Here is a 22,374-nt window from a genome sequence, read left to right on the forward strand (position 1 = left end):
TCTCTCTTTCTCTTTCTCACTATCGAGAGAGCGCGGATGCCACGGGTGGAAGAGCGATGCACGGCGCATGCAGCTTCGTTCTACACGAGGGACTCCCGTGACTACACGCTTTCCCCCGTAACTAACAGGTGGAAGCCGGTTGGAACAGCACAGCTTTCCTCGAGATTAGCAGGTGGAAGATGCCCGCGGCTGTGTCGCAGATGATTCAGAAACAAGACCGGCGAAAAGAGGCGGGAGCAACAGAAAGGAAGAAGGGGGCAGATGGACGATACGTGAGCTGCTTTTGTTCCAACTAGTTCCAGAATTATGGAATGGCACTGGAGTCCCGTTGCACGCGAGTGAACAACGCGTCCGCGGTATGAAGAAAGAAAAAATCCCGCTACAACGGTTGTCCGCGGTATATTATCTTTTTTTATAGGTCAGGTTGCGTGGAAGAATGATAAATATCGCATTTATTAAGACAATGAGAAAACTCGCGACTGTCAGCTTGGAAAAAAATGTTTGTCATTAATTGTTGAAGAACGATGACTACAGAAGAAGGATAACTGCCAAGTATTATAATATTTCAGTGATAAATTTGGTGCATATGCGTAAATAAAGATATTAGAGCATCTTTTCTGCAGACATTCTATCAAGATATGAAATCAATAACGATATATATATATATATATCCAGTTTGATTAAATTTACATTTAAAAAAAATAGACAAAAATTTGTCGTGTATGTTGAAAGATATAAGTAGTACTTTTGTGCAAGTGAAATATTTTGTCCTTGCCGTTTCTTTCTCGTGCCATACATATATCTCGAGATATCGATCTGGCAGAATTAGACCACAGAATAAAATGACACGTTCACTTGTCGATATCGTTTCTGGCGCAATCATATGAAAAGATCCGTTTCTCCCGATAATATATAGAAATTTCTATGCAACGTCGCGAACCAATGCAATCGCACGGAAAAATAGCCGAGTCGCGAGTCTATTACTTTCAGGCATGTAAATGCACTAGTATTCTGCGTGTATTCCGTTTGAGTATATACGTTAAACCGTAGCAAGTAGACTGTATTATTGATGGTTTATTGCTCCAATCGACCGACGGACGGTGGTACCACGGGGCACCAAGTGCATCGGCATACATGCGCCGGCCGATCGACGAAAATATGCGGAATAATTTATTCGCCATGCGCAATTATTTCTGTATCCTTGAGCGGATACTATCGCGTTGCGTTATTATTTTATGAGGAACTAGATCCGACATTATACCAAAGTCAAAGAAAGTTTCCGTGTACTTCATGAAAGTCTTCTTCAGATTACATTTGCATATGAAATTTTGATGAAAAAAAAAAACTATTCGTGGCATATACAGAAACTGCACGAGGCAGAATATTATTCTAGCATTCTCATTGCATCTATTATATTTTGCTTATTATTGTTATTTTCTCTATTTTCAAGAATCTCCAACCTTGTTGTCCATAAAATCTTCTTTTTTTATATTTAAATAAATTGAATAAGGATTAGCAGCATTTAAATTTCTTAATTTTCCAATAATTTAATTTTCCATTAGTTTATAATAATAAATAAAAATGTATATAATGAAATAATAAATATTATAAACCTATTTAATTTAAAAATAGAATAAGTATAGATAATAGCATTTAAGAATTATCATGAAGATTTAGAGGATACATACACATAAGGATGCAAAGAGAGATTATAATGAGCAGGTATCTACACGCTTATTAAGTGTAAGCTGTATGCTAGCGTATAGTTAAACGATAACTGTACATTGTGCGTAGGAAACATTTATCTACTATTCATCGCATAATACAGTAGAAAGCATCTCGCAAAGGATTAAAGTAGCCGCCGCTTTCACGAAACAACTGTGGAAACGGTGGAAACGCTTAATGTTTAACGATCCTACATACATTCCTTTAAAAACTCTTGTCAAGCAAGTAGCTGTAATATATATGAAGCAAAATAAAATAACAGTTATTATTAAACTTACGGCCATTAATTTTGTGTCACTAAAAAATCACATTGTCCTGTTTATCTGAAGTATAAAAATGAGGCAAACATAAAATCAAAAGCTTTGTTTGATAACTTTATTTTACATAAACTCAATAATAACTATTTTTTCAAATTTCAGGCATTAGAGAAATCACTTCAAATAATTTGTCGAAGAACAATTGACTCCATTTTCCTATATTAATTACACAGGCACACAAAAAATAAAAATTGTCTTGGCCGAAACACTACACTAGTGTATTCCCGCATGTATTTTGACCCGCTGCATCCGAATCCGAAGTCAGAATTGTCAGATTGGCTCTCAGTTCCGAGCAAACCTAAAAAAAAAAGTGTTTGTTTCGTGGAGTTTTGAACTTTTTTTAGCAGCGGGTCAAAATACATGGGAATACACTAGTGTAGTGTCTCGGCCAAGACACTTTTTATTTTTTGTGTGCCTGTGTTATTTTCTACAATGACTGTTTGAATACTTAAAATCAATTGCCATTTGTCCCATTCTATTTCCATTGAATCCTATCATATTTCTTGTCATTTTACGGAATACCATGAATGATGGAGATCACGTCTTATCTTATGCGATATCTATAATATTTAAAAATAACGCGTCCTAATATTGATCCGCAGAGGGAAATAATGTCGCGCTGCCAAGAGCTAATACAGCGACGCGAGACTTTCGATTAAGCATTTCCAGAACGTATTTTCGATACGCCGGCTGCTTGCCTCCTCATCCGCGAGAATTGCTTAGATGCAAACTGACTGTTCGAGTTAGTCCGACTGCAACATCTAGCCTGAATACTTCATAAGAAGAGACTGGTCGATTTCCGTGCTTGCGGCAAGCGCGGTCACCTCGCTACGAAAATCGTTAGTCGGTGAGTATAAATAACGGTGGCGCGAATTCACACGTATGAGTATTTGTGCAGTGAATTCGGTGTGAAAGAGAAAACAGCAATTATCCTTTTATACAAATAATATACTTTCTTAACTCTTACACTTTAACATTGTTATTAAAGATAGAACATAATAAAATATATAATATTAAATACATAAATGTATATAATATTATATACATAGAAAGTGTGTGTGTATATGTACATGTGAATACTTTCTAGGAATGTTGAAAATTTTTAATTTTTAACTTAATAATACTGTGACTAGTTTAAGTTTAATTTTATTTCATCAAAATACTATTTCACAAAGAGTCGTTATTCGTTAGATTTTTCGACAATTATTATTAATGTTATAATTAAATTAAAGCATAAAATTTCAAAAAAAAATAAAACCTGCTTAAATTTAAATAAACAAGAATTTCTTTGCATCTTTAGCAATATTATTATCAATATTTAATAATAAAAATAATATTTAATATCTTTAATGGTAAAAACCTATTTTTCTCTCAATACTTATTTTAATAAAGAAAATAATTTTTAAATTATTAAACAGATATGCCGTTAAATATTGAAAAAGAGTTCTTCTTGGACACCCTATATGATAACATATATAGGTACTCTGATCATACCTCATTAGACCTAAACCTAACCATAGAAAATTACGTCATTACACATCGGCGACAAATGCGACAATGCGATGAATCAGCGATCATAATACGACTATTTGGCGACGATTGCAGATCGCAAATAATTTATTGTGAGCAATAGCTCGAATAGAACAATCGCTAAAGATTATTAGCTTCCCTTACTATTTTATACTTATTCTTTGAAATAGGACAGAAAAATGCCGGGAAATAACAATTATACACCTACAGAAATTAACAAGATATATAAATTAACCTGTCAACGAGCTATTAGTAATCCCAGGTGCATTTCTCTCGAAACGCGCGTAATAAAATAAGTCATATATCCATTAACACCGTGCGGACACTGTGTTTTTGGAGCACTCATCCGGACACCCTGGGACTAAGTCCAAAGAGTTTTCAAAAGCGTTTCTGTGTTAAAAAAAATCTATAAAAATTCATGTATTATCTTTAAGGTTTCAAAAAGTGATTTTTATACTTACATAGCCGAAACTGTTGCAATTTTTTTCCCATTCCTGTAGGAATCATAAATAAAAAATCGCGGACGGTGCCTTTTAAAAGGCCCACGGTGTCCGCGCAGTATTAATTATTACTAGAGCGTAAGTATTGTATGTGTATTCAAAATAAATTGCATACGTTATATTATTAAATCATATTATTATATTATTAAATTTCGATATACATAATGCAATAAATATATTATATGTATTGAAATTATGATTTCCGGTCTATAAGCTCACGTTAAAAAGAAACAATGATATTATTGTTGGGACAGTAAACATATCTATGTAGTATAAAAATTGCATTTATCATGCAATTTGAATTAATGATGAAAGACGTATGCAATCAATAGCATATATTTTTTTTTATTTACATATGCAGCGCGCATGATCCTCGAATAATACGATACTTGAATTGAATTGCAAAAAGTTGTGACTACTTTGACCCTAAAATAAATTTTTTTAAATAAATTGCAGCCAAATTTGTATAATATGAATTTGCATTTAAAAAATGTGTTAATTCGAAAAAATATTTAGTCCGATACGTTCAACTAAACATTTAGTCAGTTTAGTTAAACATTAGTTGAATTAATTAATTTTTGATTAAAAATTCTAATGTTTAGTTAACTAACTAACATGTTTAGTTCGAACGTATCGGATTAAATATTTGTTTGGATTAACAAATTTTTTTTTTTCAGTGTGGAACTTTGAATTGCACGGTTTTCAATAACATATGGAACGTAATATCCAAAACTGTATGAATCCAAAGTTTCGAGAGAGAGAGAGAGAAAGAGAGAGAGAGAAATAACACGGTTTTTAATAACACAAAACCAATTAATCGGATTACCTATTATTATATACATAAAAAATATATAATATAATTTTTTCGCCTCAAAATTGTTCAATTGTTCAAGATTGACACAAGTCATTTTATTACTTCTAATATCAATCCACAAGAATTCGAGAGAAATGGAAATAATACAATACAGAGATCAAACCCAAAAGCCTTCACACGCCTATACGCCTCCAAAAAAATTGTCATCGATGCGCAATTTGCGCAAAGAGCGCGGCGAAACGAGAAAATGGCGGCATTGATCGCCTAACTATCGATCGCCGATCAAGTATCAGATGAAAGAATTTACATAAACGACGCAAAATACCTGGCGACAATCGTTCGTCCGTTCTTTCTTTCAGCTCTCGCTGGCATTTCGATGCTGTGTCGGAAACTGGAGAGTGATGCGAGATTCGAGATGAAAACGACTGTGATCATTCCCGGGCGCACAAGAGGAGTACGCGTCGAGAGAGGTTGGTCGATATCCCGAGATTCCCGAGACCGACGCCGCGCCGCGACGTATAGCGATCTCGCACACGATGTCTGCTTCGTACGTCCGATGCGTACCGCACGACGAGCGTCCAGTGCACCTCACGAGAGATGTACGCTCACAGAGGAGACGATCGTTCGCGCTCCGAATTCACGACGCGACGACGAAAACACGACGAGCGATTTGAGTCGCGACTCCGCGTCCCTCGACCGGCCGTGAGTCGCGGCGCGTCCCAGAAGTGAGCGCAATTCGAAATCTATCGAAAGCTATTGACGCTGCCGCGATTCTCGATATATCGAAGCGGCAGGAGCGGCGCCTGCGCGAATGAATTCCCGCGATTTGTTGACCCCTCGCCGAGAATTGTCGTCTGCTGGTCTGCTAAGAATTGGCGGGCAACCGGGTCGGGCGTTGACGCTTCCGTCGTGTAAATAATTGTACATAACAGCGTGTCGCGCACAAAAATTGTTGAATAAGCGAAAATTGTTTCTCGAAGGCGTTTTACGCGCAAGCGATTCTGTGATGAAACGACATTTTTGTTGAATTGTTAATATCGTGCAAAAAGTACAAAAGTGACGTGTAAGGTTAGATTTTTTATTTATTATCGTAAAAAACCAGATTGATTAGATAAGAACTTTGAATATACATTTTTGTCAGTAAATTTCTCTTCGGTTTGTAATTCATTCTACGTGTAGAGAAAAAGGAATTTTATATCTGTGTGATTTAATACTAAGTAGCTTGTAATCAATTCTTAACTAGTCAATTGGTTGATTGAGTTAATTAACTCCATTTGACATTACTTTATCCCTATCTGAGTATCTACAAACATGTTTCCTTTCTAAATTATATTTTTAACTTTAACGTAAAGTCTCAAAAGAGAATTAAATATAATTCAATCGAATATAAATGTATCTGTCTTATTTCTTATTATTTTACTTTTTTCACAGAACTCAAAACATGGAGCATGAAGACAGTGATTCTGATTTAGACATCCTGAATAATCTCATATCAAATGACACCGAAGAGACTGAACAATCTAAGCAGCTTGGAGAACCTAAATCGCCTGAACATGCCAAGCTATCGGAACCGAGAAAGACTCTGACAGAATTGCAGTTCAACTTCTTAGATTCTACGCCTAGTAACGTAAATACCGAGAGTAAACCAACCGATGAAAAAGTCATCAGTGAGGTTTATGACGACAAGCTTGATTCTTCTGACGATGAAGACAGGCGTTATTTTGAGGAGCAAAAGTATACCAATTATGGACGGGAGATAAAACAATTGTTAAAAGAACAGTCTTCGTTGAAGACTGAGCAGCCTGTAAAATTACAGAGTGAGAGGACTGTTAATTTTAATAATAAGAAGAGCAAGACATTTGATTTCAATAATGCTATCAAAGGTAATAATAATAGTGCAGCAAAAGACGTTTACAGTGATCCCTTCTTTGGAATAAGAATAATTAGTCCCCTTATATCCTCTGCGGAATTGAGAGAACGTATGAAAGACAAGATAGCTGTAACAGTAGCGAGAGTAAGGAGCCACATTATTTCTGACAATGTACATAACGACTGGGTAATTGCCGGTGTATTAATCAACAAATCAGCCACGAAAACCTCGCAGAAGGGAACTTCCTACTGCATCTGGAAAATAAGCGATCTGTCCGACGACCTAAAGACTGTGTCTATTTTTTTATTCAGTAATGCCTACAAACAATTATGGAAAACCATTACTGGCAATGTGATAGGTATTCTCAATCCAAACGTGCTCGAGAGCAAGGACAACATCGATCAAGCGACGCTGTCGATCGACAATCCTCAGAAGCTAATGATTCTCGGCAAGTCCAAGGACATGGGCAAATGCAAGTCGATCAAGAAGAACGGGGATCCATGCACCGCAATCGTAAATACAAGTCGATGCGAGTACTGCATCTATCACGTTAAACAGGAATACAAGAAGTGTGCGCGACGAGCAGACATACTGTCGAGCAATACCAGCTACGGATTCACCGGAGACGCGATAAAACGCATGAATAGGCAGACCGTTACGCGAAAACCTTACAGCGGATTGGCGTCGTTCGTACCGGTACTGGCCAAGCGCAACGAAGAGCTGTACGAGAAAGACCGTGCGCGTTTGGAATTATTGTCTGAGACCACTTCGGATGACAGTATTAAAAAAGCAAGAAGTGATTCAAACTCTGAGACGAACAATGTGGATATTAAGAAGAAAGCGATAGCTGTCGAGCTGACAAATAAACAATCGAGAAAAGATTTCGAACGACTCAACAAACTAAGGAACTGGCAGCCCTCAAAGCAGTTAATGGTACAATCGACGCCTAATGGGCCAATTTTGTGTTCCAGTCCAGTGCAATTGAAGGAAAGCAATCCTACGCCAGTCAAACCTGGGAGCAATCACACAGATAAGATCGGTTTGACTTCTCTAGCTTCACGCCCGCGACTAGGAACGGGATGTAATCGGGATACAATAGATTTCTCTGAACCGATCACCAAGCAACAGATCCGCAGCGCCAAGATGAACGCAATCAAGTGGGTGCAAGAGCACGGAAAGATCAAAGCGAAGAACCCTAATCAGGTCCGCGCGAGCACGGAAGAGAAACTGGAGAAGAACGCGAAGCGTCAAAGGGAAAGTGACGAAAAGGAAGAGCGGAGCGCGAAAAAAGCGAACATAAACGACAAATTCAAAGAGATGCTAGAAGCCAAGTCCTCGCACACGGACCTGATCGAGAAGTCGTACGACGAAGAGAAGGAGAAGTACTTTAACAAGCTGGAGGCAAAGGAGAGAATGGAGGAGAAGATGATGAACACTTTCAAAGTCAATTGCAAAGCTGTAAAGTGTGCAATATGCAAGTACACGGCATTCTCAGCGTCGGACATGTGCAAGGAGCAAAGACATCCGTTGCGCGTGATCGACGCTGTTAAGAGATTCTTCAAGTGTGCTGATTGTGGCAACCGGACTGTCAGCCTGAACCGTATGCCGTCGCACACCTGTGGCAAGTGCAGCAGCTCGAATTGGGTCAGGGCGGCAATGATGGACGAGAGGAAGACTGCTATCGCCGCAGAGACCCTGTCCATACGCGGCGCCGAGGAGAAGTTCGTGGGTTCGGTGCTGAAAGATGCCAATCTCAACCTTCTCGTTCCGGATGAAGATTAATATGTCAATCTGATTGCTCACAATATATTTTGGAAATGAGTATTATAAATATTTATGGAAGATAGAAATGAAAAGATTTGATAAGAATACAAATTGGTTGTAACCAATAACATGTGTCTTGTATGCAGTATGAAATATTTTTGTATATAAAATAAACGTAGGTAATATGTGCTGAAATGTGCTATGATACTGTTATCCGTATATCAATTTAATAAGTATTATTTTTAATATGTGATAAAGTTAGAAATTCAAGGATTAGTAGAACTTGCCGTCTAAATTAATTTCTGAACTCTTAATCATCGACTAAAATAAAGAGACGTGAATTTTACTAACCGTGACTGATACTTACTCCTATATTTTACCTATATCTTAGAATCTACAAATGCAGAACATTTGATATCTTTTTGTTTATTGTCAGTATTATCAGTTTTCTTTTCTTCTTTTTTTTTTCATCTTATGAAATGTACAAATATAAGGAAATCCTAAGAGTGTACCTCTTGCACATTTCCGAAATGAAATACATCGAATTCCCTCCGTCCGAAATGTACACAGCGAGCAGAAACGTTTTGATACAGCCAGGTACAACAATCGTATAAAAAACACTATGTCGTCTCGACTACGTTCTTCGCTAAATTACGTTCGTTTGAGATTTACGTTTAGGCTGAGGTGAGTCATCACGGTCTTCCTGTTTGATAGAACCTTTTTGTACCTTTCTCTCTCGTAACGAGAAAGCACTCTTCCTTCCTTTCTTATAAGCGGGATATGAACTGTCTAAATAAAGGTGGACATCAATAAGTTTCTAAATATGAAGAACTGTGATTGGGGTCCGGAAGCATTGCGTTGACACAAATCACCATAAGTCGCGCACAAATGCCCGTTATTTATATAATATGCAAAATGTAATAATTAAGGAGCAATTGATATACAATTTTGGACGAGGTGTTATGCCAGTGTAACAGTTCCGGACTCTAATAACCATCTGTTTGTATGAGAAACATAGATTGTATTTTTTCACTCATGTACTGTTTAATATCCTATGGTTGTCCAGTTCTATTCGGCATTTTATATTACGATGACACATTACTCTCTTGTTCTTTTTATATAAAATTTCGAATAAAATATACGTGAGAAAAGGAAGATTGGAAATAATGGTTATTCGACTTCCAAGTGTTATTATATGTGAGAGACTAATTATTGTTATCCCAACAAACCTTATCTTTTGGGATGTAGTACGATAACACCAGATTATCGTAGCTCTCGCATACTTTGTATATACATACGTAATTGTTAACTTTTGGACCGAAAAATTATGAAATCAATGAAGTGAGCCGTGCAAAATATATAAATATATACGTATGATAGAGAATTGATAATTGCATTAATCAATAAAGTGTATACCGTGCTATAAAAAGATTACTGTTTTTTCGAAAGATTCATTTCTGCCATTTCATATTAATGCATGATACATGTATATACATATATGGAATGTTTTTTTAGATCATTATTTCAATCTCCCTCTTTGTCACCTGACAAAGCATAGATCTCACAGAAAATGAGCAGCAGTACCATCGAAAATTTCTTTTCCAATCCTTAGCTATGATCCATGTATACTTGTAATCCAGCAAAAACAGATTTCATTTTAGAACAGCACGTGTGATACACATATACGAAAATGTGAAGCATTACAATAAAATTGTACTCTGGAAAATCGACTGGGATAAAATTTTTTACAACGATTACGCTCTCGTATTACCTTTCTGTCGGATACAAAATTCTAATGAGATATTAAAGAAACAATTTGATTTCGATTAAAAGACACATTTCACTGGCAAAATATGTGTGGGAGTAAAATAATCAATGACGAACATGTTAGCAGATTATACAACTATGCTTATAGAGATCATAGGCAAGCTATAATCTAAGTACGTCATCGATCCGGTTATTAAAGCAACTCGCGTGGACGACATTTCCGTGCATCTTTACCTTAAAACAAAGATTACAAGGCTTTCCCTATTCTCTTCCTTTCTCTCACTCTTTCTCTCTTCCTCTCATTCTCTCTCCCTTTCTCTCTCTCTCTCTCTTTCACTTTCGCTCATTGATATTTATTGATTTCTTAATTTACCTATCTTGCGTACTTAAATCGGGTGTTCCGCTAAGCAGAAACGTAGTCGCACCGATGTATAGAAATAAATAACTATCTAGACTCCTATAGTGAGAAGATGTTTACATATAAAAATTTGAAGAAACGTTAAGCCGGCAATTAACATCTGGGTATCTTGAGAGACAATACACAGATACAAATACTTCGAACCATCACGTTCTGGAATTCGTTGTGCACATATCGCAAAATCGGATCTCTTTTCGAACGTTTCACTTTGATGAAGTTCTCTTGTGCGCCTGTTTTTGTCTCTACAAGGTGTACATTACAACAATATCGCAAATAATGTAGATACATTATTAAATAACGATACACCATTTTCGTCGAGTAAATCTCACAGCATTCAAGACTCTTTGAGAAACTCTCTTTGCTCTCTATACAGTATTCTTTCATAAAGGATACTTCACCAAAATTGCACGTTACATTCTTTTCACATTTATACATACATAGCGTCGTTTATTACAGAGGCATCATACGAATAAGCGAATTAAATTAACAATGTTAAAATAAATTTCGTAATATCTTCAGTAACCGTTTAAATATTGCGGGAAATATCTTTCTCTTCACTGAGGTGCACCACTATAACAATGAAAAATTACTTCGATACTTTTGCGAAGCGTTTCTTATGTACAATTGTGTGAATGTACAAAAATCTAAGAGCCAAGAGCCAGCAACGGAGCAATGTAGGATTGCGAGGAATTATCCTTACTTTTACAAATGTGTATCACTGCATAAGACGGAAATACTTCATTTACTCCGTGGATCGTGTACGCGACCTCAACTTATGTCTAAGGCAACTGTGCCGTTTTTTAAAAATTGACATCTATTTACAGAACTCTTCTCCGTATGAATTTTGCAAATATCGGTGTAGAATGCACGATACGCAATTGTATGTTCATAATAATCAGTTTATTACAGCTCTTTCATGATTGTGTCTGAACAAAATAACGCTACAGCCGCTCTTGTAGTTCAAATACTCATTTCTCGTAAAATCTATGATAAGATGACAAACATCGATTTAATATAAAATTACGATCAAACCACCATACACTGTACATTTGTAAACTGTACATTCGGAACTGAAGAGCGCGTAGTGTAATTGTTTAAGGTTTAAAGGAATCTCTGTGAATAATTAAGGATCATAAATTGTAATACAAGGTGGTGAATGTATGAGAGTAGGCAGGTATCAAGCTGGCTTAATTAAGTGTCACAGTCTTCGAATCGCCTTTTCTTTCATAGACATGAATTATATCAGCCGCGCCATATTCGCTAGTGCTCTTCTCTTTCGTGTATCGATTACGATCTGCTTGATGTTTGGTAAACTCTAGACAATAATTTTATGACGATATCGTACGTGCTGTATTGTAAATTTTGAAATATGTTTTCGTTATTCTGTTTTCTTCTCTCTTGGGACATCATATGAGAAAGAACATACTCCTGTCCCTCCTGCTTTCTCCGAAGCTAAGAGAACCAAATGTCGATTGAGTCATGGACTTAGTAGTCATCCAAGTCAAAGCCATCAGTTTCGATGTCGTCCAGCTGCATACTTTGAAAGTCCACTTTGTACCGCAAGATACCTGTAAGATATGCGTTTAAGGATACATACAAGAGAGAGCGATAACTATCATTTAAAATTTTCCTTCGCTAAAAAAAATTAAATTTTTTACATGAAAATTCATTATTAAATATTGATAATGAAAAAACAATTGTAATTATGGAGCAATATGTAATAACACAAGCAAATATATATATAAATAAATGATTAAAATTGCCCAACATTAACTGATGTTCACGGCACTGATGTGCTAAATTATACAAATTTAATTGAAATTGACATTTTATGACAGCGCTTTCCTAAGTAAGAGAAATGTATTTTTATATATTGTAGTTTGAAATATCCATATAGTAAAACATCAGAACATACATATAAAACTTCAATAAAGCATATTATACAAAGCTATTATACAAAGAAAGCACTGTCCAAAAGAAACATATAATTAGTGAATATTTTATCATTAATTTTGCAATTATGTCACTATATATAATATAAAGACAATTACAAATTAATATTATATGAATATTATATATTTTAGTGATTAGGATGATCTCATACACAGTAAGAGAAATACATAAGATCTGTGAATTTTTATTAATATATTTAAAATAAATTAATATTTATAGAGATATTAATAAGCGATAAAAGTACATAACTGTATAATAAAAATTATTATTATAAATGATAAAGTATTAATGAAATAAGACCATGTAAATGCATACACAAAAGATGTATCAATTGTAACATTTGATGTAAATTATGATTGAACATATCGGTTTTTAATCTTTGTTGTGTAATTAGTAGAGAACATGTACTGTACCTTTCCGAATGTGCAAGCTAATAAAAATAAGATACCGATTAGTACTGGAAGAGTATTAAATATTTTAACTATTTTAAGCAACTGCTATATATATATGTGAAAGCGTAAATACTCATAGATATCATAATTGCATGATAATTGTGTTCATTATCAGAGATAACACTTCTCATAACATTTTTCATAATCTTCAGATTGACATCTAATTTTCGATATAACATATCAATTATCGCTCTCTAATCATAAGATATATATTATCTATGATGATGAACTTAACGTTGCTTATTATTTAACATGCATTATTGGGATGTATTACATCATTATTTTTTATTTTTCATTATAAGCATGGACATAGCATATAATAGAAAAGAAATATATCGAAAGCTGTAGTAGATTCAAGATGTAACATGTAATAATGTATAATCTTGTTGATCATTTTCCTGCTTCCTGTATCGCGCAATACCAATTTTATAACAAATATTTCAATATTTATGTAAAAATGACAGTATCCAAAGACTTCTAAATAAAAAGTGGAGACAATTAATTTAGGGCCGGTTGTTCCAACCTGTTGGTAAGCTAACTAATAGTTAAATCATATGTCTATCTTTGTCTAATGTAAAGGATAAACAAAGACATATATATGATTTAACTATTGGTTAGTTTACCAACAGGTTGGAACAATCGGGCCTTAATAATCCTTTTGCGTGTTAAGCATATAATTATTTCCAGAAGAATTATTTTCGTGTATAAACTACATTATATTCTTTTATCGATAAAATAAATTAACGATCTTTATATGCAGAATAATATATTAAACTGAAGTATAAAGTTCGAATTATTAAATTCCTTCTTGAAATGATATAGATTAAAATATGCAATTATATTGAAAGGACATACATGCGCTTGCTATGATCTAATATCGTTAGTGATTATCAATGTATAATCTAGTCTATACAACGTCCATAGCGTAATAATATAATATAAAATAAATTCAGTAATATACATATAGATACTGTATGTACACAAAATTGATAAAAAATAAAATTTAAAGAATAATACCATCACGTTAAATACGCAGTACAAAATTCTACTTGCCAAGGAATAGGTTGGAAATATTATAAACATTATCATGCAAACCATATTTTATATGTATTGTAGTTGTAGAACAAAAAACAGATTCAATAAATTTAAAAACTCAAATATACGCACATTGTGTATTTCAATTTAGCAAAATTCTTATATAACTGATATAAGTGATTGGTAATACACTGAATCGAGAATTATTAAATAGCGTGTATGTGTGAAATGTCATGTTTAAAGTTTAAGTATAATTGGTGAGTGAGATAAATATCGACATCTTCAAGGTGGGACAACATAGACGTGAGTAGTTATATTCTTAGTAATAATGATGAAACTTGTCATTGTTGCCTAAAAGCTAACATTTCAAAGCGTTATCAATCAGTTTATTTATAACACATTCCTGTGAACACGGCCTTTATAGTTCGTAACGGATTTTCGTTGTGTACGATGGTACCGTACGAAGATCGAAGATGATATGTGTTAAACGAATAAGAATGTGGCTATATATTTGTGACAAAATATATTTAACTATCAAGCAGAACTATTTTTTTCCAATGAATCAACCACTGTGTATATTGTATCTACTATTCCAATTATGAGACCAACAATGTATGAATCTAACAATCCGACGATAACAAAAGATAGGAGACTGGAAGATTTCAACTCACCCTGTGTAAAACAGAGTTATCCATATCATATATATATATATGTGTATGTAAAAAATTTTCTTTACGCGTTTACCACCAAGAAAGAAAAGAAAGACAGCGAGAATTCTCAGACTTTTTTATTCGTAGAAAAAAGAAACATAATACTTTGAGAAATATAAACTAAAAATGTTTATCACCACATTCAAACTTATTTTAAGAGACACATATGCATATGTATACTACAGATTTGCACAGAAGAAACAAACTATTTAGTGAGAAACCCAATAAAAGAAATCGTGAAAATTTATTGGACAAATTTATCTTTATATTTAGATTAATGAAAAGCAAAATATTTTACAATAGCTGTAATTATCTTTTTCTAAGTATTACAAAACAAAATATATTAATTTCAGAAAATCTTAAACTTCTTTATGCAAATATAATGAACAGTTAAATTTTTTTATATAATATGTTAATAATAAAATGTATTCACATTTTCTTCAGAAAAAGATAAGAAAAAAGAAATACTGAACCCAGATTACATAAGGATAACATCTTAAAACGCTAATTATACATTTGAGATTTGTACTAATAGAGAGAGAATTTCTCTTTATCAATTTATTTTTATTTATGAATTAAATTAAATTAAATTATAGTTACATTATTAGAAATTTAACGCAAAACACAAAATCGTCAACAAATAAACAAACAATAAATTTGTCCAGCTTTGCAAATAATATGCTCTATGATACACGAGATGTAAGTGAACGCACGCAAGACAGAGAAAGAGCTACCTGGTCGATTCTGAGTAATTCACGGATGAAATTAGTAATCATCAAGGTCAACATCATCAAGAGGCTCATCGGCCTGCAGTGACTGGAAATCAACTTTGTAGCGGAGGATTCCTATACACCAAGATATACTCCATAGTTAATATCAGTTTGATGAAATTTACCTTCCATGCAAAATAATCTTTGTTGGTGTCTAACGACGTAATGTTAATCTACCGGCTTTTAGGGATTGTGTACACCCATAAAACGCAACTACGCCATAACTTGACAATAAACCAAGTTCCGCAACAAATTAAATGCGCAGATTGTATTGAAAAAAAAGCCTAGCATGTATATTATATATTATTCGAAATGCTCCAAATACAGATATCGAAATTTTTTAATACCTCTTCTTAATTTTAATTTTCTACCTTTTTTACTGTTCTATTTACATTATTTAACCATTTCTCATTTATTTATTACGTATCTTATTTTTCTGGGGCCTTATTTTGCGATATGTGAGCTTATATATTTTATGATAGACAAAGAGGTAGAATGTTTCGTAATTAAAAATAATGATAATAAGCATAAATATATAAGAGAAACTTACCTCCAATGCCACCAAAACCTCTGACAAACTGGGATCCTTCTTGAGACTTGTCCGTGATAATTTCCAAGGTAGCACCGAAACTTTTGTAATTGTTCGCAAGCCATTCGAGTAGTGGTTGACATTCTACGAGTTCCAATTCTACCCCGCTCTATAAAAAATACAGATAAGATATAGAAAAAAAATTAAATTTATTTTTATTTTGTGTTTTTAACGTTATTTTGATACTCACTTCCTTATCAGTAAAGTGAGTTTTATCCTTTTCTTGTTCTGGCGTTAAATGTAATACTTTTTCTTCCGCGTTCGTATGATTTTTCAGAACATATCGTTGAATATCTAAATTTTCCCAACAAATTAAAGTTTCGACGCTACCTAATTCCAAGGCTCTCAACGTGTCTTCTACACCAAAACAGTATTTGCCAGTTTCTTGAGAAATTTCATCAAAGTAACGACCTGAACAAAACAGAAATCAATATATTATTAAATTTATATACTATTACTAACGTTACATTGTAATTAACATATAAATATTTACCGATCAACTTTTTCTCTTGAATAAACTTTACGTTTTGCAAAGATTCAGCCGCCAACTCAATAGCTTGATTAAAACCATTTTCGCCACCATATGATACATCAACCAGCTTTATAACTTTAGCTTGCAATCTCTGAAAAAAAAATCAAATATTAAAGAAACTAATATATTAGAAAGCTAATAAAAAAGAACAATCTTTTATCTCGCTAATAGAAATGTACTCAAAAAAATTAAAAATAATAAGGATGCTGAATAGCTAGATATCGCTAGAACAATCGCTCAACAAACAAAAGATCCGGGTTCGATTCTCGGCTTTGCCATCCCACATATACACTAAAAATATTGTAAACCTATGATAGGAACAAAGTTCACGAAATATGAATTTAATGATTTAAAATAACTAGAAATAAACAAATTACTGTATCGTCTCTTGAAGAATAGAAACCTCCAAATAATAATTTGAAAAACAAACCCTCTAAACTAGAGGTTGAATAAGGAGGTTTACAATTCCTTTCAAAAATTGTAATAAAAATTATAATAAAACTAGTTTGACAGCTTTAGTTTAAGCCAAGGCATTACTCATGGACATTATTACAATTATAATAAAACAACTTAAAATAATGCAGTCATAAAAAAGAATCTTGCTTACTGGATCGAACATATCCGATTGACTAAGTTCGGTCTTGAAGTCTGCGCTACCCGCGAGGATCAATCCAGCGATGTTAGGTTTATCGTTCGTGATGTATAATTGAGTAGCGACTTCAGCTACTTTTCGAACGTAATTATGTCGCTTTTCCATACGTAATCGGGCAAAACGCAGTGCGGATTGACCGCCTCTGCCTAAAATCAACATTTTTTTTTTTACATATTTGATACAAATGTCTTGCATCAATTTTTAAACAAGTAATAATCGCAAATATATCGAGTTTTTCTGAATTTCCACATATGTTACGTACCATGTTTCTTGGGAAGATCCACAGTAAATTTATGTAACACTTCGCGCGTGTTGCCTTGTAGCGTTCCGAACAACGCACCATTACCATCCATTACAATAAAACCAAATTTGTTGTCATCCGCGAGCAACGCCGTGAGTGCTTCTGTGTGAAACTGCAAAACGCAATTAGGGCTCGTATAAAAACCATACTATACACATAAGTACCATATTTGCCAATGTAAAGCATACCTTATTATCACAAAGATATAAAGATGTATTGATAGGTTTGAAAGGCTCAAAATCGATGTTGACCTTCTTTTCTTTTCCTTCCTCTGTTACAATAGTTCCACAATAAATTACCAGGCCATTTGGAGGCACTGAAATGCATTATTACGCATAAATAAATCATGATTAATGTTCATATAAATCATGGTATCTCAATGACTCCAATTTTATGTTTAAAACAATCAAACACGTTATAGCTGTATGTAATAAATTCCCATATTCTCTTATACTGTGTCAAAAAGAACTTGACGTAAATAAAAGAAACATTTACCTTTAGTATATAGCTTTAGCCTATGCTGCACCGATGTGATTGCACCCAAAACAGATAATCTATTTACACGTGACTTAATATTCGACGCTGTGCCGAATTCATCCGCCAGCATCTTGCTCACTCTCGATATTTGGTCCTTTGGAGGTATGATTAACGAAATCATACTCGTGCCATTCCTGCAAAGACAAATAAATCAACATCTTCCGCCTACCACTGATACGCAGAGACAATCGAGAGGCAAATTACAAAGAAATCCACTTGCGTAAAGCAAGACCTACATACATTCTCCCCCGATATAAATCTCTAACAAAACTACATAGTATTTTAACGTCTATCAGGCGCGACAAAAGCGATCCTTGCATGAAGTCGAGAACTCTGGATAGCGGAACGTGGCGAACGAGCACATGCTCAGCCAAGCCATATGGTCGGAGAGATTCCAGGAGAATCACGCAGCGGGATAACAGCTGACAGCGCAAGGCGCGACGACGTCGGCGCCGACTCACTTACCCTCTGGCCATTTCGAGGCTCTTTATAAGCTTCTTGATCTTCCAGATCTCGACGTTGCGGTCGGCGGAGGTCTCCTCGTTCGACATCGCTGCGGACGTACGTGGGGACGCGTGGTCGCGGCGTTACGGCTGGTGCCCGAGATGCTGAGAATTAATCGCTGCCGCGCGCGCTCTGGTCCGTCCGGAGGTGGACGTGGAAAACGTGGGCGACGATGACGATCGTGTGAAGGAGCAGGCAATGTGGCCCGCGTCGACGACGGGGAACAAAACCCTACGACGGGTTCCTCTCTGCGAAAATTAACGGTTGGGAATTATCGATAGGCACGAAATACCGCACCGATCCAGTTTGCACCGGATTATGTCAGCCACGGAGGAACGTGGTCGACATAGCCATTCATTCAGGGGCGGTCGTCCGTACCGTTCGTCCGCGCTCTCCTTCTCACTCTTTCCCACTCGCTCTCCTCTCTTTCTCTCTCTTTCTCTCTCACTCTCTCTTCCCCTCACGCTCGGTGTCGCGCGCGCGGGCATTAAACGCTCGGGTTTAAGCACGCGCCGTGCGGCCACCTTCGCTCGCGGGCTGCTGTTGTACTCCGCACAGTCCGCACTCACTTTCGGGGGATCGTTACGGCGTGGTAGGTGCGTCCGGACACGTCGACGTTGTCGCGGAAGGGCCCTGGCCTCCTCTTCAGCGGCGACGCGGCTCGTGATACGGCGAGTACCACGCGAGTGCGATCCTCAGGATGCACACGTCGGCCATGCGATGTGCACAGCGGAAACGTCAGTGAACCACGGTTGACCACGGTGGACGTGCCGCACGCGAGACAAAATGGGAAGCAAAAAGACCCCGAGGCCGCCCAGTCGCGCACACGAGCGCGCACGATTGCGAATCGCGCGTTCTTCATTGGCCGGCGGCCCGCGCGCGCCTTCGAGTCGCCTCCGCATGAAACTCCGCCGCGGCGACGGCGATCGGGCGATAGTCATTTGTGAACGCGTACCAAATTTCTTCGCAAAAATTCTTTAATTGGATTGGAAGCCGTAGTTGGCCGTAATCCGATTTAACATTTGGTTGCCGAATATGAATTTATTAATTAGCAATCTCTAGATGGACGCCAGCTATTCATTGATCCAATTTTTTGGAAGGGAAAAATAAAAATTTTATTAAAGAGAAGAATAAATTTGATCAATTTGATAAAGAATTTTGATGAGAAATAAATATAATTAAATAGCATGTTGATGTACTGATGATATAAAACGGCGTAAAGAGTGTATGAAGCTTATCAATACACTTCACTGATTGACACTTCGTCTACGCTTCCCAACTTCGCTCTTTAGTCTCTAAAAAACTATTTAGAGAATGCTATTTTGCAGAAACAACAGGACAGCGAGTGCTCGCTGCAAAAATCCTTAGATTTGCGGGCGGAGAAAGAGTCACTGAGTCGGGAATTAGAAGACAAAGTGAATGAAATTCAGAACATATTAATGTCATGAAGGCTGATCACAAAATAAGTGATCAATGATCTACTAAATTCATACGAGGTTGTCGACTTTCATTTCAGCTAGTCGATCGCTGAAAGCTGAAAGTCGACGAGTTCGTATGATTTTAGTAGCTCGTCGATTGCTTTTTTGTGATCAGCCTTAATCTAATGTCGAAGATCATCGAAGATCGAAGATGCTTTCGCCGTGGGCCCTTATATATGATCTCTGGTCGAATTTCACATTTGAGAAATAAAGCCACCTAGCGGTGAAAACGCTTATCACTCGGAGTAATTCCGACAAAATTTGAATTCGTCATGGGTAGCGACTGTGTTTTTAGTAAAAACTTTTTACACGACTTAAAGGGTTCTGTAAAAACACAGTCGCTACCCATGACGAATTGTATAAATAACATTTTTATTTCTAATAAAATAAAAATATATTTGTCGAAAAAAATAACTTTTTTTTACAACACTGCACTCGCATAGTGCCATAAAAAATCTGAAAAAAATCAAGTATACTTTCGAAGGCTTTAAAAATTTATTTATACCATTATATATGCCTGATTCTTGTTTGGGTTTTTTTTTATGAGTCCGTAAAGTCTCGGGTCTTCAAAGCCCCACTTGTTCTGCGAAGTCAAAATTACAATTGCTTACTCTGAAGCAAAACAATCAAAATGCTCTCTGACTCTCTCCGTTGAATCCAACATAATATGTAAATCGTCAATGTAGCAAGTTTTAATCTCACCAGGTGTTTCTCTCTTTTGCGATGCTTTTTTCACCAGAATTGCATGCAAACTGCAATTTCTCGTAAAATTATAAATTATAATTTATAATACACAGGAATTAAATAAATTAACAACTGTCATCGATATATCCGACAGCGACATGTTGTATTTGCATATGCTTGAATACAAGTTTAATGCGAACGCGATTGATGCTATAATTATTATAACGATATCAACTGCGATTTCTACTCAATCTGCTGACAAACCGCTGACGATTCGTTTCCTAAGTCCGGGATAAGTAAATCAATAAAAAACAGATTTTGCAGCCTGTTTTGTCATCAAAAAGGCAAATTTGGTGATGCAATATATGCTATTATAGTGAAAATTTCGCCATGAATGAGATACAATGGCATGCCATTTCTGCAGAAATTGATGGTATAGAAATCAAGTAAACTTGAACGCAGATCGTTGGTTATCATCAGAATCTGCTGGTTCTGCCGTTAACACGTCATCGTATTGTTTGCGAGCTCTGTGTCAGCAGAACACAAGCTCAATCTGCTCAATGCGAATGCAGTTGACATTCGATTTCTACCGACAGTTTATTCGTCGAGAATATGTCGCCAATTTGTCCAGAAATTCATTCTTTCTGTCACAGATTTTACATAATAATGTTTTTTCCTATATAAAATGATTCAGAAACGTTTCCCACGTTTTGTTTCTTTTCTCTTTCTTCCTGCAAAGCATACCTACGTATATATTTTTTTCAAGTACGGAAAGGATGAAAAAATGCACATATCCAATTTCAGGTTTCTTCACAAAATCCGCGATAGTTGAGTCAATCAACGTGACGCTCAAATATTTGGATTGTAGTCTATTAATATCAGAATAAAATAATACAAGTAACAAAAAGAGAAGAAGTTCGTATTTTAGAGCTATAATGATCCAACTCCAATTAATATAAACATAAAGGGCAACTGATTCAATCAGAAGAATCATTCAAAGCAAAGTCTCTATAGCTATATAATTCGTTATCCTTTACTCCAATCCTTCCTTCCATAGCCAATCTTAAAAAAAAATTTAATTCTATCTACGTTAACAAATTAGCAAACATTATATTGTTATTAGTTTTTTTTGGAGGTTAGGCTCCTCTTGAGTTAGGAGCGTAAGCATAGGCCTCCAACCCTGCCTATTGGGTTATATAGCGCTCGTTTAATAAGTTAATCATTAATTATGTTAATCGGAATTTAGTCGTCGTTATAAATTTCATGATCCAAGGTAGATGTGTGGCGTGGACCGCGTGGAGCGTGGCTCGCACGCGGCGCCGTTATCCAAAGACTCTAATTGGTCGGTCTGTTTTTGTCCAGCTGAGCTGTATGTACATACCTAGGGAATAGGTTAAGTTGCCACATCATAATAACCTCTCTAATCATTTACAAGACACCCTGTGAACTCATGATTTGATCGCCGGGCGGTT

At 35.6% G+C, this 22,374-nt stretch overlaps 2 protein-coding genes across 6 annotated transcripts; one reads left to right on the forward strand and one right to left on the reverse strand.

Annotated features, from left to right (window-relative positions):
- The first annotated feature begins 5,628 nt into the window (after positions 1–5,628).
- On the forward strand, positions 5,629–9,421 carry LOC112453767 (protein MCM10 homolog). 2 transcript variants are annotated; one of them, XM_025014681.1, is made up of 2 exons: positions 5,629–5,954; positions 6,318–9,421. In XM_025014681.1, exon 2 carries the CDS (start codon positions 6,328–6,330, stop codon positions 8,536–8,538), a length of 2,211 nt encoding a protein of 736 aa, XP_024870449.1. In that variant the 5' UTR covers positions 5,629–5,954; positions 6,318–6,327; the 3' UTR covers positions 8,539–9,421. The 2 variants fall into 2 exon arrangements, with proteins under 2 accessions (XP_024870449.1, XP_024870450.1); XM_025014682.1 differs by having other exon boundaries at positions 5,629–5,949.
- An 849-nt stretch (positions 9,422–10,270) lies between these two features.
- LOC112453768 (eukaryotic peptide chain release factor subunit 1) lies at positions 10,271–19,557 on the reverse strand. Of its 4 annotated transcripts, XM_025014686.1 has the most exons (12): positions 19,310–19,557; positions 18,702–18,988; positions 18,195–18,370; positions 17,888–18,015; positions 17,661–17,811; positions 17,354–17,544; positions 16,708–16,837; positions 16,405–16,625; positions 16,176–16,323; positions 15,590–15,700; positions 13,072–13,088; positions 12,186–12,273 (listed from the first exon to the last, which is right to left on the reverse strand). In XM_025014686.1, the coding sequence occupies exons 2-10, from the start codon at positions 18,785–18,787 to the stop codon at positions 15,621–15,623; spliced, it is 1,311 nt and encodes a 436-aa protein (XP_024870454.1). In that variant the 5' UTR covers positions 18,788–18,988; positions 19,310–19,557; the 3' UTR covers positions 12,186–12,273; positions 13,072–13,088; positions 15,590–15,620. The 4 variants fall into 4 exon arrangements, with proteins under 4 accessions (XP_024870452.1, XP_024870453.1, XP_024870454.1 ...); XM_025014687.1 differs by lacking the exon at positions 13,072–13,088 and having other exon boundaries at positions 12,187–12,273; XM_025014684.1 differs by lacking the exons at positions 13,072–13,088; positions 15,590–15,700 and having other exon boundaries at positions 10,271–12,273; positions 19,310–19,556.
- Between the last annotated feature and the right edge of the window lie 2,817 nt (positions 19,558–22,374).

This window comes from Temnothorax curvispinosus, unplaced genomic scaffold (genome assembly GCF_003070985.1).
Source record: "Temnothorax curvispinosus isolate PA1 unplaced genomic scaffold, ASM307098v1 QBEX01004686.1, whole genome shotgun sequence".
Taxonomy (NCBI): Eukaryota; Metazoa; Arthropoda; class Insecta; order Hymenoptera; family Formicidae; genus Temnothorax; species Temnothorax curvispinosus.

Excerpts from the sequence above, each read along its gene's own strand:
- LOC112453768 (XM_025014684.1), bottom strand. The coding sequence starts at position 18,787 with ATGTCGAACGAGGAGACCTCCGCCGACCGCAACGTCGAGATCTGGAAG. Across the intron at positions 17,812-17,887 it reads TATATCTTTGTGATAATAAG|TTTCACACAGAAGCACTCAC; the intron begins GTATGCTTTACA and ends TGCGTTTTGCAG. Across the intron at positions 16,626-16,707 it reads TCAAGAGAAAAAGTTGATCG|GTCGTTACTTTGATGAAATT; the intron begins GTAAATATTTAT and ends TGTTTTGTTCAG.
- LOC112453767 (XM_025014681.1), top strand. The coding sequence starts at position 6,328 with ATGGAGCATGAAGACAGTGATTCTGATTTAGACATCCTGAATAATCTC.